The 17,891-nt window shown below is 35.6% G+C and overlaps 1 protein-coding gene across 1 annotated transcript in view; it reads left to right on the top strand.

Moving 5' to 3' along the window:
* LOC120511925 (guanine nucleotide-binding protein G(q) subunit alpha) overlaps nucleotides 1-17,891 on the top strand; it is a 121,045-nt gene that overhangs the window by 92,892 nt on the left and 10,262 nt on the right. The window contains exons 4-6 of the mRNA XM_039729584.1: nucleotides 2,870-2,998; nucleotides 3,931-4,060; nucleotides 16,176-16,329. Of these exons, the coding sequence (XP_039585518.1) occupies nucleotides 2,870-2,998; nucleotides 3,931-4,060; nucleotides 16,176-16,329 (413 nt within the window). The remainder of the gene's footprint in view (nucleotides 1-2,869; nucleotides 2,999-3,930; nucleotides 4,061-16,175; nucleotides 16,330-17,891) is intronic.

Here is a 17,891-nt window from a genome sequence, read left to right on the forward strand (position 1 = left end):
GGTGAAATGAGTGAAAAGGTAGTAACCTGTGTTTGGTGACTGAGTGAGCAGAACTTGAGCGTAAAGGATGATGAAAAGGAAAATATAAGTATTTTTTAAGGGTAAATTAGTGTTTCTGAAACTTAGGACAGAAAATCCCCAAAAAAACTCATCTGCTCGTTTATTGGTTTCTAGAAACACAAATGAGATGTAACAATTTAATATTATCTATCCCTTTGATTCATCACTTTTCTAAAATCAGCCAGATGTGCATTACCAGATAGTAACATGTCCACTGTGCAAATGTGCCGTAAACCAGGCTCGTCTTGGAGCCTGCAGGTAAAGCTTGCCAAAGGAACACAAGACAATTGTGTAAATGGGCCGCCGGCCAGTTTATTCCATTAAAATTATCTTGCTCTTATGAATACCACTGTGGCATGTAATGACTGGCAATCCTTCTTTATCTCCTTCCAAAATGTCATCACAAAATAAAACTAATTGTTCTGTGGGTGGGAGGGAACAAGAATCTAGTTCAGAGTCTGTCCTGTCACTTTCTTCGGGTGATGGTTATGGATTTCATTCACCTCTTTTTTTTTTCCTTTTCTGCCAACAAATTGATGGTGACCTTGTTCCTGCTGCTTTTTTGTGTAAAACCTGATGGCAAATGCAATGCTCAGACTCTCAAGCCTTTTTCTCACTGCCAGAAACCAATTAGCGTTCTCAGAAAATATTTTCAGACTAGTACCTTCTGGCTTACCTGAGATAGTGTTCAATACATCTTTCTCACATTGCCATTTACTATTGAATTGATACTCCATTAATAAAAAATAGTGAAGGAAAATTGATAATTTTATCATTGAGCCAATGATAATTTGGCTCTTCCCAAAGCTAACAAATTATTCTGTGTTTTTACTGTAAGGTAGAAATTAAACTTGTTTGTTTTTGTCATTGTTCAGGATAACTTCTCACTATTTTATTAAAAAGTAGTTCTGAACACCTAAAAGTCTGATTATTTCTTGTGTGGGTTTATTTGAAAAGAGTGCCTTCACTAATTACAAGGAAAAGAACATGTTCAGGAGTTGATGACACTTTATCATTTAATAAATTACAAAGCCATTGTTCTCATCCCCTAGAGTGAATGAGGGGATCCCTACATTAGTTTATCTTCTCAGTGGCTAACTGTAGGTTACTTTTCTGCTGTGAACTAGCCAAATGTCAAAGAACTTGGTTTCCTGCAGCAGTCCTTCTGCCACAAGTCCCCCATGGGGAGAGCATAAGCTTCATGGTGCACTGGTGTCCTGGATTAGGGCAAATCTGGGAGAAAACCTCCAGAAGGGGCACCCCCCAGAAAGCAAACCCACGCAGCCCCTATTCCCCTCGGGTTCAGGAAGGATTCCTCGGAGAGAAGTGGAAAGAACCTGTTTCTTTAACAAGCAAAACACCCCCAGCACACTAAATTAACAATACCAGATGACAACATTTTCACCGATCTGAAAAGGATGACAAATTCAGAAAGTCTTTCCTGGGGGTGGTCACTCTGTTGTTGCTCTCTCCGGCACTGGGGATAGCTGCTGCAGCCACAGGATGCAAACTCTCGGTGTTTCCCAGGTCCCAGTCCAGAGCAGGTTTGAATGGTTCCAAAAAGGGAAGGGAAAAAACAGGCCAGGGAAAAAGGTCTGGACCGCTTAGCTAAACTAACTAACAGAAGCAAAAAAAGCAGAAGCAAAGCGGGAGCAAAGCAGGAGCAAGAGCAAAAAGAGCAAAGCAAGCAGCAAAAAGCCAAGCAAAAAGCAAAAGCTGCACTATGTACTGCCTGTCTCTCTGTCCCACCAGCCATGGGGGAGCAGGCTGATAACAAACCAAAACAAACCTTGCTCTTCAGAGCCAGTCTTGAAGGCACAGTACATAATATCCAGCACTAACAGAACACACAATTGGGGATACAAGCATCACAACCTCACCCTAAGACAACTGGCTTCATTAGATGTCCACTCCTGGACACACACGGGTATCTTCTTTTTTTTGGAGGATGTTTTTTCATGACAGCTAATTAAAACTTACAGTACACTGGTGCTTTATAGTTGAAACTCACCATTAACCAACAAGCAGAATATGTCTTATGTTATTGTTACTGAACATTTACAAGCAGTTTTATAGAATTTTGGGTTATTTGTTAGCCAGCCAGAGTCTGTTACAAGTACTTCAGAGTTATTAATCTAATCAGAAGTTTCAGTGTGAATGCAGGAGTTCAGGTGCCAGAGATCATACTAATTAGTTTGTGCTGCCTTCTGATAACAAGATCTGGAGAGTGTTTTAATTGTCAGTAGTTGGTCTTTTCCATTTTTTATTTAGTCTCAAAACAGTGCTGTTTATCTTCCTGTCATTTTATGACTGGTAATGATCTATTACCAGTCAGTTACACCAGACTGCTGTAGACCACTATCTATTCTATAGCAGTCCATTGCTTTTTGGAAGGTTCATTTAGTCTTGATATTCATACAGACTGAATATCAAGAAATATGTGAAAAATACAAAATTGCTTTGAATCTGTAACACTTTGTATAATATTATGCCTCTGAATTTCCTAGAATTATGTAATTGACAACTTTGGTGAATTTACATGTGAAAGCCAAGCAAAGTTGTATGGAATTTAAAAAAACATAATAATTATGCTATCTTTCTTGTAGAATTACCTTGAACCTGTTTAAGTGGGGATGGAGTACATTTTTATATTTTGTCCCCTCTTTTCTGCCGATAATGCTTTTTTTTATTTCTGTTGTACTTCTCCCTCCCCCACACCCCACTTCCTTCCCAAGTTTTCCTTTCTCTTTTCCTCAGTGAGATGATGGTGTCACTGTCTAGCATTCCTGTTGTTTCTCCCTGTTTATAGCTATCTTAATGACTTGGACCGCATAGCAGATTCCACCTATCTGCCAACCCAGCAGGATGTGCTCAGAGTTCGAGTCCCAACAACGGGGATCATTGAATATCCATTTGACTTACAAAGCGTCATTTTCAGGTAGGAAAAAAGTTTTAGCACCCACTTGTTTTGCTTCTTTTGTTTCCTTTTACATTAGCAATGCTGAGTAAGGATATTGATTTAAGCTACATAAAAAGCAATTCTTCTGTCTCTAAAATTTGACCTTGGTGAATTTTTCTTCATGTAATTTAGGAGCTCATGTTAAAGACGTCAGAAGGATCAAAGATAATTAGGTTTGTTATTTTTGAGAGTAGTTTTTACTGATAGAAAATCTGCAATTAATCTTTTCATACATATCAAAGTTTCAGTATGTGTAATAATCTGAAAATACAACCATATGTCCTTGTCATTCATATAAATTATGGAATAAAAGGTTGCCATTTGTTTAGTTGATTTTTAGACATACACCACCCTACTTTAGTACAATTGTTTAAAAAATAATTAAGGAATTGTAATTACGAGTTAGACACCTGTGTTTACACTGAGACATAGGATGAAATGGTAATACACTGCAAGCAAACACTGAGTTTTGATATTGGCTGTCAAAGCCTTTAGTAGATACATATTGTTTTCTATTTGTCTGCTTAAAATGGGGCAGCTTTAACAAATTGTGGATTTTCATTCTGTTATGTGGGGGATAAAAAGGTGGTCCAGCATCTGTTTTATGTTTTTTGCTGAATACATGGGGCATTCATTGCCGAATCTTTGCTCATGAGACCTTTATATCTCATCGTTCTGAGGAGTTTGAGATTCACAGTACTTCTAATACAGAAAACCCATCAGACTTAAAGCAAAGATGATTAACTGCTTATAAGAGATTCTATTAAATATCAATGGAACGGTGGAAAAAACTATTAAGAAAACCAAACCAAACTGTATTTTAAACTAAATTCTTGTATTTTGCTGTGTTTGTGGTTGGGTATTTATCTGCTAAGGTGTTCATGCAGTTGTTGTGGGTGTTAATTTTGCAGAATGGTGGATGTAGGAGGCCAACGATCAGAAAGAAGAAAATGGATACATTGCTTTGAAAATGTCACATCTATCATGTTCCTAGTAGCTCTTAGTGAATATGATCAAGTGCTTGTGGAGTCAGATAATGAGGTAAGCAACTGTCAGCAAAACCCATGAGTTAAAAAAAAAATAGTTTTACCAGTCCAGTCCCAGGTGTTTTCTAAATGCATCTGCAAGCTATCATGTACAGCTGGGACCCAAAGGAGAAGGACTACAGGGGTCAAAGGTGAAGAAGGGTTCAATCTTCTAGTAGGGCTAAGCAGATCTGCCCCATAAAGGATTCAAAGAAGTCTTTATTTTGTGTTGAAGAGGAACACAATTGAACACAGGGAAATGTTTGTTGAGTTACTGTTATGAGCAGAGGCGCAATAATAGGTGGTGTAAATGAAGACAAAATTTATCGATTCCTAAGGAACAGCCCTAGGGTAGCAAACTCCATTCCTTTGACTTAAAGCCCAAGGCGTATATTGTATTTTTATTTAAAAAAAACGAGAAGTAAGCAAGTGGGTGGGCTGAGGGTTCAAACAACATTATCCATTATTTTGAATGCAGCTTTGAATGAAGACTAAGGATTATTTTTTTTATGTTGAAGGTATTTTTTTTCTCCTGAGCACTTCTTAAAGTTACTCATTGAACTGTTAAGAATTTTACTCATTATCACTGTTCTTTGAAAATCTTTCAGCACATACTTTAAAAAGTTAGATGAAAAAAGGAGAGCATTCGACAATATCTTCTTCATGGCTGGATACAAGTTGCACTGTTTAAGGCAGTGGTTGATGTAAAGTAAAACAGGTGTCCCTGGACAATCACATTTTGTATATTGAACTTCCTTCAGGATTTTTTTTAAACACATTGGAGCTCTGGAAATTTTTACAGCTGTAGTGTTTTCATAAAACAAAACTATTGTTATGTGAATTGTATAATTATCTGTGACATTCAAAGCTGAATTTCCAGAAATTATGATGCAGTCTGCACCCACTTCAGCTCTTATAATTTTGGAAGCTAGACACATTAATTAAAAAAGAGGAATCCATCAGGCTTGGTTTCTTTCAAGTCAAACTGGAAGTATCTGGTTCCGTCTTTTTCTGTTTGCATTATTCTTTTGTAGCCACAAAGTCAACACACAAATACTAAGCATTTTATTTATACAAATCAAAGCCAAATTTGTTGGAAGTTGCATAAAGAAAAACTAGTTATGATAATTTTCAAATACTATTCTAACTATCCAAAATAAGCTCCATGGAAGTCAAAACTTTCTTGCAGGTGTTTTTTACACCACACTACTGAACTATTTATATTTTTAACAACAGAGGAAAACTTCTGAATCTTTTTGATTTTAGTTTAAAATATATTCATGACTTTAATTCAAACCAATTTTTGTTTTAAGTTACACATGCAGTGTAACTTAAAGTTACAAATACAGTGTAACTTAAAGCCTAGTAGGCTTTCCAGCACACTTGGGTCAGTGTTACTCTAACTCTAGAAAGTATCTAGACAGTGTAAGAGCTGAGCACCAATCTGGGTGGTTTAAGTTTTGGCTTTCAGCAATCTTGTCACCTGTCTGTCTAGATTTTCTTGGTTTGCCAGAACACTGCCTTCTTCCCTTCTTTTTCTCTCCCCTGTATTGCAGGGGAGAGAAAAGATTGCAGTCCCAGAATTAATGGAAGAATATGTTTATTTATTCCGCGCAAAGCATAGTTTGTCTGAATGTGGATGTGGCAGAAATATGGCTTTAAATGTGTTTGTTGACACTTTGAATTAGGAAATTCAACCCGCAAAGCTATTTCTGTTCTTCACTGAGGTGTGACAACCTCAGGAGGGAAGACAGTGGTTTAACTTAAAGACTTTGGTAACCAGCCAAGAGATACTTTTCGCACTTAGCTTTAAATTGTGGAGCAGTTGAAACTGAAATTTTAGCACCAAAGTGGAGGGAGTGTGTGTGAATGTTCTACTTTCTTAATATGTATGCCATCAGTGTGATACTAGGATAGAATCTAATCATTCTTTAGTCTGTGGCTCATATTGAAATTAAAATATCTGACTTGACAATTTACATTTCTGCTATTTCCTTTTCATTGCTGTCATGGCCTGATTAAACCACGGTTTTTGTAAGGTGGCCTACTTTCTTTTTCTAATTAGTCCACTGCATATTGCCTGAAGTCTCATTTCCTGTAGTACATTTTTACAAATAAAAGTGTAGTGTTTAATCATTTATGTCATCCTTTTTAGTTAATACAGTTTTTCATTAATATAATTTTAATGAGTAAACAGAAATCTTTAAAAAGTACTATTTTCTGTTTGAGGGGGTGAAGGGGGAGATGGTGGTTATATTCTTTATTTCCTCATTAGGAAATAAAGACTCTTTGTTTCAAAATGTAGTGCCTGATGGATGGTCAGTTGTATATCTGTATGTGTCCTTATTTACCTTAATCAAGAGAAATACATTTGGATTATAAATCAGATGAGGTTACACTTAGTTGGGAGTCTTTGTTAGTGTCTCTCACTAGATAGATATTGAAATGGTGCTGGGAACTGGTTCTATTTTCATGCCCTTGAAGGAGTTCAGAATTAAAAGTTCTGAGAAATTTAACTCTTGTATAAGGGGACATACATATTAAATAAGACCAGAGTTCAGACTGCCTGTTATTCAGAGACATTTGCAGGATGACTTCTAAATGACACATCCATGAAATTGCACTCCCATGACGAATACCTGAAGAGTTGTGAGCTTCAGTCCTCAACATAACCATGCCTGGCTGTCCAACTGTATTTTAGCTATGATTTCTCTAACAGGTGATACTCAGATAGCATTTCTTTTAAGTGTGTTCCTAGATTGTAGATTACTTGATTTATGTGCATAAATACAAAACAGGAAGAGTCAGGATGGTATACTTTAACACATTCTGCAAAAATTTCAGCTGATGTACAGTCATGAAATACTTCTAACAAACACAAAGGAGGGATAGCTAAGTCTTCCAAATTCTGCCCTTAATAAAATAGAAAGTCTGTGTAGATTCATTGCTGAAAATGAGGACAAAATTTGAACCAGAGGATAGAACATACTAATTACATTAATAGTACTGTAAATTAAGTAAATATTCCCTCAGTCTGATGTGATATGACAAAGGACAACATGCTATAAATTAAATTATTAGATGTTCGACCTTTTCAGTTTTTCAGAAAACTGTAATAGGATTAAAGGTGAGATTAAAAAATGAAGGAATCATCTCTCTATTAAATGGATTTATGATATATTATGTCTTGTGGGTCACACTCTAGCTCTGAATTATGCCAGCAAATCTGGAGAAATTGGCCATTTTATCAAATGGTACAGTTTAGAACTTTTTCTTGTGTTTAAAATCAACTTATGTGTTTAAATAAAGTGAGGGTTTTTTTTAGACTTCCAGGATCTAAAATTTGAATGAATATTTTTTAGAGATAGCTTCTTCCAACATATCAAATCTCAGCGTCTCAGTGCAATAATTGGAAAAATGAGTTCCAGCTTTGTAAGACAACCATAACCACTTGCAGTTATGGAAGAGCTAGAGATATAACAGTATATGTGTAAAATGAAGTTTATGAAAAAGTGAGTATCATTACCTTTGCACATCTAATTAAGTGCTTAGAAAGAGCAAAATAGAGAACAGTGTTTATGGAAGCTTGTAGATATTTATTAGCGCACTAAAAGTCTTAAGGTATATAAGATTTCATATAGTTTGTATCGCTCTGTGGTGGTTATGTAAACATTTTTATTTTTCTAGGGTTCTCAGATCAAAACCAGAAAAGACAGAATATAATTTCCTCAATTCAGCTAAATTAATTAATTAATAGCCTAAGTGAAAATTTGAAATTTTCTAAATTATCAGAAAGTAAATGCTGTCTTTCCTGAGAAGTGCTGTCTTTCCTTCAGAAGCTGCAAAGCAACAGAGGCATTGGACAGCATGAAGTATGCATTGATAAAAGATTATTTTTATATGCAAGTCATTATGAGTATTCTGAACATTGCCCAAAATATATTGGGGGAAAATGCCAGTTTAGATTATTCTCATCAGAGATAATACATTTTGATTAAATTGAAAAATGTTACATTCTTGCAGGATTGGAGGGAAATTTTAACTCTCCTTGATAAGAGGAGATTGTTGTTTGGTAGATTACTGTACCTTTTAAAAAATACCTTTTGTTCTAAAACCCTTTTTAAAGTTTGTAATGTGTCTTAAGAAATTACATTTGATTTAGCTGAAGCCAAAATTGGTAATTTTAACATCATAATGCCATGGAATTTATCTTAAAACAGTAGCACCTTCCCTTTTATCATCAAACTGTCACTCAATTTTCATTGAAGCTTTATTAAAAGTACCATCTGCTTATAATCCATGTATTTATATATTTTATCTCAGATTACAGTTACTGTGGAAAAGGCTTGCAATGTATGTAGCAGGCAGGAATGGCTTAAGAATTCTGAGATTTTAAAATAACAGGAAAATTGATTTTTTTTTGACTTAAGAAATCCTAGACACATCATCCTAGAGGTCTTTTCCAACCTAAACCATTCTATGATTCTGTGCCTTCAAGCTGTGCCTAATATTGCCATTACTTCCTGCCTGTTCTCCTTTCACACATCTTAAAGTGTTTTCTAGGATCTGTCTCTTCTGAGAGCTTTACAAATCCTGTATTGCTCAATGGACATTAAAAAAAATTATGCCATAAAGATAATTTCTCTGTCTTTTGTCCACTGGCTTTCACTTCCTTACAATGTGGTTTGTCTGCTTTAAGGACTTGCATCATCTCACCTGGTATGGTAACCAGATTGACTCTTTTTTGTTCCAGTCTTGATCAGTCCCTTTTGAAATATTCTAACATGGATTTTTGCGTGAGATACAATTATCTTCATTCAGAACTGAAGGAGTTCCTTAGGAACTTGTCTGAACCTTCTCCATCGTGCTGCAGTATGACGTACAATGGTGTAGCAGTCAGGTGTGTGAAGACTGCTGCTTGCACTGCTTGAGAATTCTGCTGCTGTAACTTTAAGCTGTCTCATTCTGTCCTCAGCATCCCATTGTCTTACAGCTTTTAATCCTGAGCTTACAGACTTCCAAAGCAGTGGCTGTTACTTAAAAAGTGCAGCTGTGATCCTCTATCAAGTCTTCCAGGTTTCTGAAATGTAGAATAGCAGGCTCATTTACCAGTACCAGATGTTTATGTGGCACTAGCAGTAAGAAGGTGTAATTTTGTAATTTGAGATGTGAGCAGAACCAGTAGGTCTGGAGATGACTTTAGCAACATTTCCAATAGCCATTGCACATATCTTTCAGGAATTCAGGGGGTCTCAGACAAGCTAGATCATCTATATCTCTGGAACATGATAGATGAAAAAAAGGACCATCAACTGAGTCTTTCATGGAAGCAGTGTGGAGCTAAATATTCCAGGAAGAAAGTTGCTCTTAAAAATGTCTTGTCCAAAACATTACCAACAGGGGATCATTAAAGTGACTTAACAGTCTGTAAATACAGTGGCCATCAGTAAAACTGTTTCTGATTTGTTGTTCTTATATCATGAGGGCTGAAAGCAGAATTGTTTGTTTAGAGAGGTAGGATCTCCATCCTGAACAGAGATGTTCAGAGCTTGTCTGAACACAACCATGAGTAAAATGAAATGAAGACCAAGTTTTCCTGCAGGGAGCAAGGAGTTGTACCTGATGACTTCCATATGTACAGATCCACTCCAATGTAATTTCTTCTTTGATTCTAGAAAAAGAATTGTATGACTTGTGAGAGGAGCAGTTTTTTCTTTGTTTCCTTGGTGAGCATCTTCGCAGTCATGTCATAAGGTTTTTCCATAACTTCTTTAATACCCCTGAAGAACCCCGCTTTATTTGACAATGGATATCTGCATTAATGTAGTTAGCTTCACAATACTTAATTTACACTGAAGAACTGTCTTGCAATTTTATCAGATGGAGGCAGAACAGGATATTAAGAAAATTAGGGCTTCAGTATCTCAGCCACAACTACAAATTGAAACTGAACAAACTTTGTAGAGTGGTTTTCTGCGATGTTTTTGTGCTCCAAGTAACTGAATAAAGGCACTTTTGATTGATCGAAAAAAAAGTTCTTTTGATTGATGGAAAAATCTGTTGTTTGTAGATTGCACAACAGAGAGAGGGTCAAGGTTGCTTGGTTTGTTAAAAAATACTGCAGTTAAAATCTAATTTATTAAAAATTACTAAATTTTTATTAATATGATTACATGAAACCTAGAGCTTACAGCTTAAATTTTAAATCCAAACAAAAATACATCTGCAAAACAGATGAGCCAAGACAGAACTTGTGTAGCGTTAATTTGTGTAATACATTAACAGGTGACAAATTGATACAGGGTTCCAGTCACACTTTGTTCTGAGGTGCGCAAAAATAAGAAATGGCATGAGGCTGCACAGTTCAGAGTCTGTTTACTCTTCAAAGAGGCAATTATCTGAACAACATATTTTTTCATGAGAAATCTCATGCTATTCACATCTGAGCATGCTTCTACTTCTCTTCCAGCACTGTGTTACTTATTCAGAGGTTAGTCATACATGGCTTAGCGTGAAGGCTGAAAGAAAACAATTCTGAGATCAGAGGACTTCAGTCTTTCTACATCATAAATAAATGTAATGCTTCATTTGACTGGTTTTTTCATCAACAGCCAACAATCCAGAACAATTGAGCATATGGCAGAGGGATAATGCAAACTCTCAGTTAGAACTAAATCCTCAAATAGTCGTCATACTTATTTAATTATTTTTTTCCCATGGGAAATCAAATCTCCAGAATTGATTATTTATTTGGAAACTTGAGAAAATAGCATGTTAACTACCTGTCAAACCTCATTGCTGGATGTATTGTATCTATGTACCTGTCCACACAAATGCATATTTATTTTTGGCTTGTGGATGAAGGACCTTTTGAAGGTAAACTGTCAGTGCTGGGAAAGATTTTCATTAGGAAGAGTCAGGGCTCCTCATTTGTTGAAGTGGGTGGTTCGTAATGGAAGTAGGGGGGGTTGGATGATAATGAACTGGCATACAGAGGCTGCCAGAAATGTTGCTTGTGTATGTTGCTACTGGCAAAGATGTGACTGCCTTTTTTTTCTTCTTCTTTTTTTTTTCCTCTGAATAACAACTGTCCAGAAAAGAGTTTTTTTTTATCAGGGACAATTTGATTTTAAAATATTTTCACTTATTTTTCGAAAATATATGTAGGTATTATAAAAATAGCCAATTTTGGCATTAACGTTTTATCATGAAAATTAATTTAAGAGTCATTTTTGCATTTAGAAATACTTGACAGCAATACTTGAAGCACGTTTTATGACTACTTTATTTATAGACCATTTTTGCTTTGGACAGTGTTTTTGGGTTTTGATGGTTGTTGGACATGTTGATTCAGTGGATTTCAGCTATCACTTGCTTAATCTGTGTCTCTGCTGGGTACATGAAATTGCCATGTACTTTCAAGTGCAGTTTTGCAAATTCAGTTTGTTAGAGAGTTGAGAGTTCTTCATCCGGGTGATTTAAAAATACAGTTCTTATCTGCAGAGATGTCTTCCCAGTCCTCTACCAGAAGCTGTTTTTTTCAGGCTAGTTTACAGAAAGATTGAAGACAGTGAACAAAATAAAGGAATTATTCCTAAGCTCTGTTTGAAATGGCCTCTGACTGCATTTGTGTTACTCATCCAAATATTTGTACAACCATTGCAGTTTTTACTTAGATGACTAGTTACAGCAGTAGAGCTACAAGATTATACTTCATACTGGTGGCAAAAATGTGCAGCACTTCCCATTTTGATAGTGTATTTACTTTTTTATATAGTGGAGAACTCTGCACATGCCTCCCACTCCCTCATTTCCTCTAGGTTTTGCATAGCAGCTTCATTAAGTTCTTAGCCAAGAAATATACTGCAGGTCTTTCTGTACAGCTTGACATTGCTTCTGTGAAAATAATTGCTGGAGGTCTTAGTTGGATAATAGAAATATTCCAAGTTAATACAGAATTGAACATAAAAACATTACAATGAAAGGTTTTGTCAACCAAAATAATAGAGTCCATGACAGTGACACTAACCTTCTAAAATACTAACCTCTGCTTTTTCTGAAGCTCTCTTGCATCAGTATCTCATTTTCTACCGTATGATCTCTGAATGCCATCTGATTTAAATAAGCATTTTTGCCAGCATACACAAGTTACATGCACAAGTTGCTTACTGAAAAATGTGTGTTTGTTTATCTCCTTGCCTCCTTCTCTCTCACTGCATTCCAACAAAATGTAGTTCCTCAGAATATGTGGAATCCTAATTTTTTTTTAACAGACACTGCTTGAATTGCTAACATTATTTTAAAGAGAAAAATAATTACTACATTTTTCACTCGGTGTGTGAGTTACAGTATGCCCACTAGATGCCACTCTAGATAGTCATAAAGACAATAATGGGTGAAACTCCACTAGTGCTTCTCTATTGTTTCAGATTAATATTTTACTGAGTGTTTTCTGTCAAAGCACTGCTTGTTAGCTGGGAAATGCTGCTTTCCCTTCACTGGGTACTAGCTGATACAGCTTTTAAATGCTGTTTTAACACTCTTGCAGGTATTCTTCAGGATCTGACAGTTGAATGCTTATAAATTACCTCAATTTTGTTATATCTGTAGTTGTAGGAGTAATTGCATTTTTCCAGAGCAACAGATAGCAATGAGAATTTCAGTATTTACATCCAAACTAGAAATCTATAATTTTAATAGGAAAATTGAAAGTGTACATATAAAAATAAAATAGGAAGGAAGTATACTACTTTTTAATCCATTAAAATTTAAGAAAGGGTAGGTTTGCATTTGGATAAAAATGTGGGAAAACATGGTTTATGCTTCTGCTTGTATTTGTGCTAATGTTTAATGGTTGTACAAAAAACTTTCCAGCATAAAATCTTTTATATAAGAGGTACATGATAGAAATTCCATTTTATTTTTGTTTCATAAAAATGTTTCTAGTCATACAATTGGACAGTCATGTAATTCATTAGTAAGTACAGTGGTTTTTCTTGATATTCATTTAAATATTAGGATAACTTTGTCCAAGATTATGTAACCTGTTTTTAGTTAACAAATTCACTACTGGAGTATGTCTGCTTACTCTGTTTCATAATGATATTTTTACACTGAACTGGCAACTTTGTCAGGTTGTATGGTAGGTGGAGAATTTTATACTGGCATCTGTATAACCTAACAAGAAAAATAGAGGAACAGCTGGTGATATCAATATGTTTTTATGTAATTTGGAATTGACTACAGACAAAAGCTGAGCAGGGACGTTGCCGAGGCCAGCAGATCTTTAGGGATGGTAAAAACAGTAATCCTGCTGCTCGTTTTCCATGTGTCAAGCCAGGGAGGCTATGATGAGCTGTTGCTGCTGTTGAAGGTTGGCTTCACTGCTGACATTGGCTGTCAGCTACTGAGAAAGCCTTGAGCCACATCCAGCTGCACATTTCTGTACGTTACTTATTCAAGTTTCTATCTGCAGCATTTTTTGTTGGAGCTGAAATAAGATTTTTCTGGAAACAATGTGGTGAGATGAGCTGCTCATAAAAGGAGAGAGATTAAGTACTTGGAAAAACTAGTAAATATTGCCTGCTCCCCATTGTTGCTGGTTTTTGATTTATTTTTTGTTGTTGTATTTTAGGGGGTGGTTGGTTGGTTGATTGGTTGGTTGGTTTGGTTTTGGGGGAGGGGAGTTGTTTTGGGTTTGGTTTGTTTGTTTGTTTGTTTGAAGAGCCACACTGTCTTTCTTGGTTTGGCAAAGCTTCCTTCATGATGCGTCTGACAGAAGGTCAGATCCCCAATGCTGGTCTCTTTCCATACTCCTTGTAATCCTTTCCCTACTTCCAGTGAAAATAGGGTAACATGAAACTATCTTTTATACAAGAAACAGTGTATCCTGTTAAAGAAAGGCTTTTTTCAGAACAACAGTTCAACCGTATGATCTTGTGATTAATTAAACTGATGAAAATTATTATGGCACATACATTCAGTAAAGAAAAAGAGTAAGCATGCAAAGGAGTGAGCTATCATTAGAAACAGAAAACCAGTTTAAGACAAATTTTAGAGGATAATAGGCAGTATTGGAGGAATTTACTCTGGCATAAAAATTGGTTTTATCTGCTGTGTAATGGGTGAACCATAAAACCGTAAAAGTTGAATTGCCCTTAGTAATTGGGTGAACGGAGAGATGAAAGACAGCAGAAAGTTAAGCAGAGATTGATAAGTCAAAAGTTAATCACTTCAAATTTCTTCTTAATCAGTCAATCATAGTAAACTAATGAAACCATTATAGCATTTTAATCTGTTATGGCAAACTGTATTTCTTTATACAGGCAGATAAAATTTACTTGAAAATCTCTAGGCCATTTTTCAATTTCTACAAAATATCTGCAGCCTACAGATACAAATGACAACATATCAAAATATCAGTTTACTATCCTTAACACAATTTGCTTCGATTGCCCATTGAAATAATTCGCAAAGGGTTTATAAATACAATTTCATGGTCACCTAATCTGTTGGGAAAAGCATGAAGGGCCCAGAGCCAATGTCCTGTGAAGACAGTGTGAGAGACCTGAGCTTGTTTAGTCTAGTGAAGAAGACACTAATACTTGCCAACAAGTATTTCTGGAGTTGCAGGTGTGCCATGGAACTAAACTTTTTGAGTGGACCATATAACCGATATAATTATACTGGGTGGTTCCCATTGCCTTTTCTTAAGGTCTTGTTAAGGGAAGAAGTCTAGATAGAATGTTGAGAAGAAAATACCACCTTATTAACAGTTTGTCTAAGGAGTTATGTTTTATGCTCAGCTGTGTTGACATTAGAGTTTCTTTCCTTTCAGAGTGAAATCCTGGCACTGTTGAAATCAATATGAGTCATGACATCTGACTGCATGAAAGCAAATGTTTTAGTACTCTGCATTAATTTCTCAATATATAAATTCAGTTATTTCTTTTCATGCAGTACAACAACATGCAACAAAGTTTAACAGACCAAATTATCAGGTTTTACTACAAAATTGAGTTAGTTTACTATTTGTTTTTTGTTTTCCTTTTTTGTTTTATGTTTGTTTGGGGTTTTTCAAGTTTCCATTCATGTTTATGTTTGCCTCTCTAAAGTGCAAATTAATGGAAGTAAATATACACTTATGGCAAAATTTTCTGAGTTATCTGGCAGATTATTGTATGGCTCAGCAACAGCAGAATCTGCAGGACTCGTGTTCTTGTCATTCCTGGAGCCCCATTTGGTGGTGAAACAGCCTTTTCAGGGGGCTGCAGCTTTAAATAATAATAATAATAGTAAAAGGTGTAAGTTTGTTCCTGTCTTACAAACCATATTTGCTCTGGCTCTGTATTAACCACATCAAGTCAGCCTTACAGTTCAGAACTAATCTAATTGTAACATTATTCTACAATGACAAATGTTTTACAAATAGAAATAACTGTAGGCTTTGCTGGTATGTCAGCTATAATGCAAAGTGGTTTCAGGAGCAGCTAAGGGGTTCAAGGCTAATCCAATGGCATTGTCACCAAAAATCAGTAAAAGCAAATAAGTCTTCATCCAAGAACAATGCTAGAAACAAAAGTTAACCATTTATATATTTTTTTTAAATTCAATGTTATAAACCTTTGATGTTGACAAAATATTCTCCGGTTTTAAATTTACTTGCAATTATTTTAAGCTGATCTCTAAGAATTGTTGAACTCTGTATTCAAAATTTGGAAATGCAAGTAAAATAAGTGATGTTCTTAAACCTTGAATTGTTTGTCTTGTGTTGTTGTGTATGTCTCTACCATGAGTGACTTGCATTTCAATAACCACCAGTGTGTTGGCTGATTGTAACTGCATATTCAGGTTTAGCAAATGTTCCTGCTACAACTTTCATGTTCATGACTAGTGTTTTAAAGAATACTTACACTTAACAAGCTGAATTTGCAAAAGGAAGATGCCTGACTATTTAATTTACTATTTGCTTATTACTTTTAAATTAATTAATTGGATATTATATATTGTAGGAAAGTGCAAAACAAGAAATGGATCCTTTTGCCAAATGGAGTGAAAGTGCATGAATTTATTAAAAAAAAGAAAAAAAAAAATCATGACCGCTAAAATTCTGCTCTCTTTTTTTATTCCAGAATCGAATGGAAGAAAGCAAAGCACTCTTTAGGACAATTATCACATATCCCTGGTTCCAGAACTCTTCAGTTATTCTGTTCTTAAATAAAAAAGATCTACTAGAGGAGAAAATTATGTACTCCCATCTAGTTGATTATTTTCCAGAGTATGACGGTAAGTATAATGACATGCTGTGCTTACACTCTACTACTGGCAAATTGTGCTAGCCCTGACCAAACACTAGACAGATAGATCCTTCGTTGTATTCCTTTAAAAATTACTAAAAAATTGTAACATTTGATTGAACTTCTGTGGAATTTTTAGACTGCTAAGATTTTGGGTTGTGCTGTAATGACTTGTCGGTAGGATGGCAGAGCCTCTATTGGGAAATTGTTGACTTTTAGGTGAGTATTGTCATATTAGTAGTGAACCACTTTTTGTCATTTTTCAAAAGTTAGGATGAGGGTTTATATTGAAATACAAGAGTTAAAAATAAGTAGAAACACATTCCTTAATTGTACATATAGTCTTCTCTATTTTTGGTGTTTTGAGGTTTGCTTTTATACAAGATTGAATACCTAAGGGGAAGCGTTATAAGCTCTCTGTAGCATTCAGCAAGCAACCACTCCTTCCACTCTTTTATTGTACCTTTTAAAATTGTGGTTTAATTTTACATTGATTATGTGAAGTTGATGTGTTTGTCCATAAGAAAAAATTGTGGGATGTATAAGTGTTTCTATTAAAGCTGTACTTTCAGGAAGTTCTCATGAGGGGAAAAGCTCTGTATTTTGAGCTGAGTGGAGGAAGCCTTGGTAACAGAGAAAAGTCAAACTCGTATAATAAGAGGTCTAAATGTTCCTTTTTTTTTAAAGAGAAAATCGATTTTGTCCCACCAGGAAGGAATAGCTGATTGGGAAGCTGAGATAAAGATTAAAACTCTCATGTTCAAATATGGAAAATAATAATGGGAAAAATGTTCTTGTTTTCTGTCAGAGAGGAAAAGAACAGTAAAAAGCCTGCAGAATCAGATCATATTATTTATGAGTCAGTGTAAATTTAGTTTCGTAGTAATGTACAGATGAGAACTGGCAGTTGAATAGAAATATCTTTGTTCTTTTGAATTTGCTTTGTGTAACAAGTTCCCTAGATGACATCCCAAAGGGGAGTAGACCCTACAGTCTGCTCTGTTACCTCCTCTCAAATGTTGACAAAGCCTATGTAAAATGCCTGTCCAGGAAAAAAAAAAAATCATAATTCAAACACTTCATAGAAACTTTGTTTCTCTTCTCCTTTGTCATTGATGAGGGGAAAAAAAACATTATAGACTTCGAAGGATGTGGGAGTGAAGTCTTCGAGAATCTTTTGTTTCCTAATTCTGTAGATCTTTCAGGACCTAACTCCAGAGACAAAGTTACAGTTTGATGTGATTACTTCTCGTGGAGTCTGTGGTTTGCAGCGGTCATCATGTGGTCCCCTCTTCTACCCCAATACTTTGGGCATGTGGGAGGTGGGAGATCTGAGGAAGGTATCAGAAATAGGTGTTCTTCAGCTGGATTGCTTCTCTCATCTTGAAAAGGGAGAAAGTAGCCTAGGGATGATAACTGCTGGCCAGGGTGGCAAATTGGACAGATTAAATTAAGGAATTCTGCTGCACAGTGCATTAGTAAGAGCTTTGAAAGGGAGGATGAGCTGTGCTCCTAGGTCAGCGTGTCACACTTTGTATGCTAGTACTAGAC

This window comes from Passer montanus, unplaced genomic scaffold, assembly GCF_014805655.1.
Source record: "Passer montanus isolate IOZ18808 unplaced genomic scaffold, ASM1480565v1 scaffold7, whole genome shotgun sequence".
NCBI lineage: Eukaryota > Metazoa > Chordata > Aves > Passeriformes > Passeridae > Passer > Passer montanus.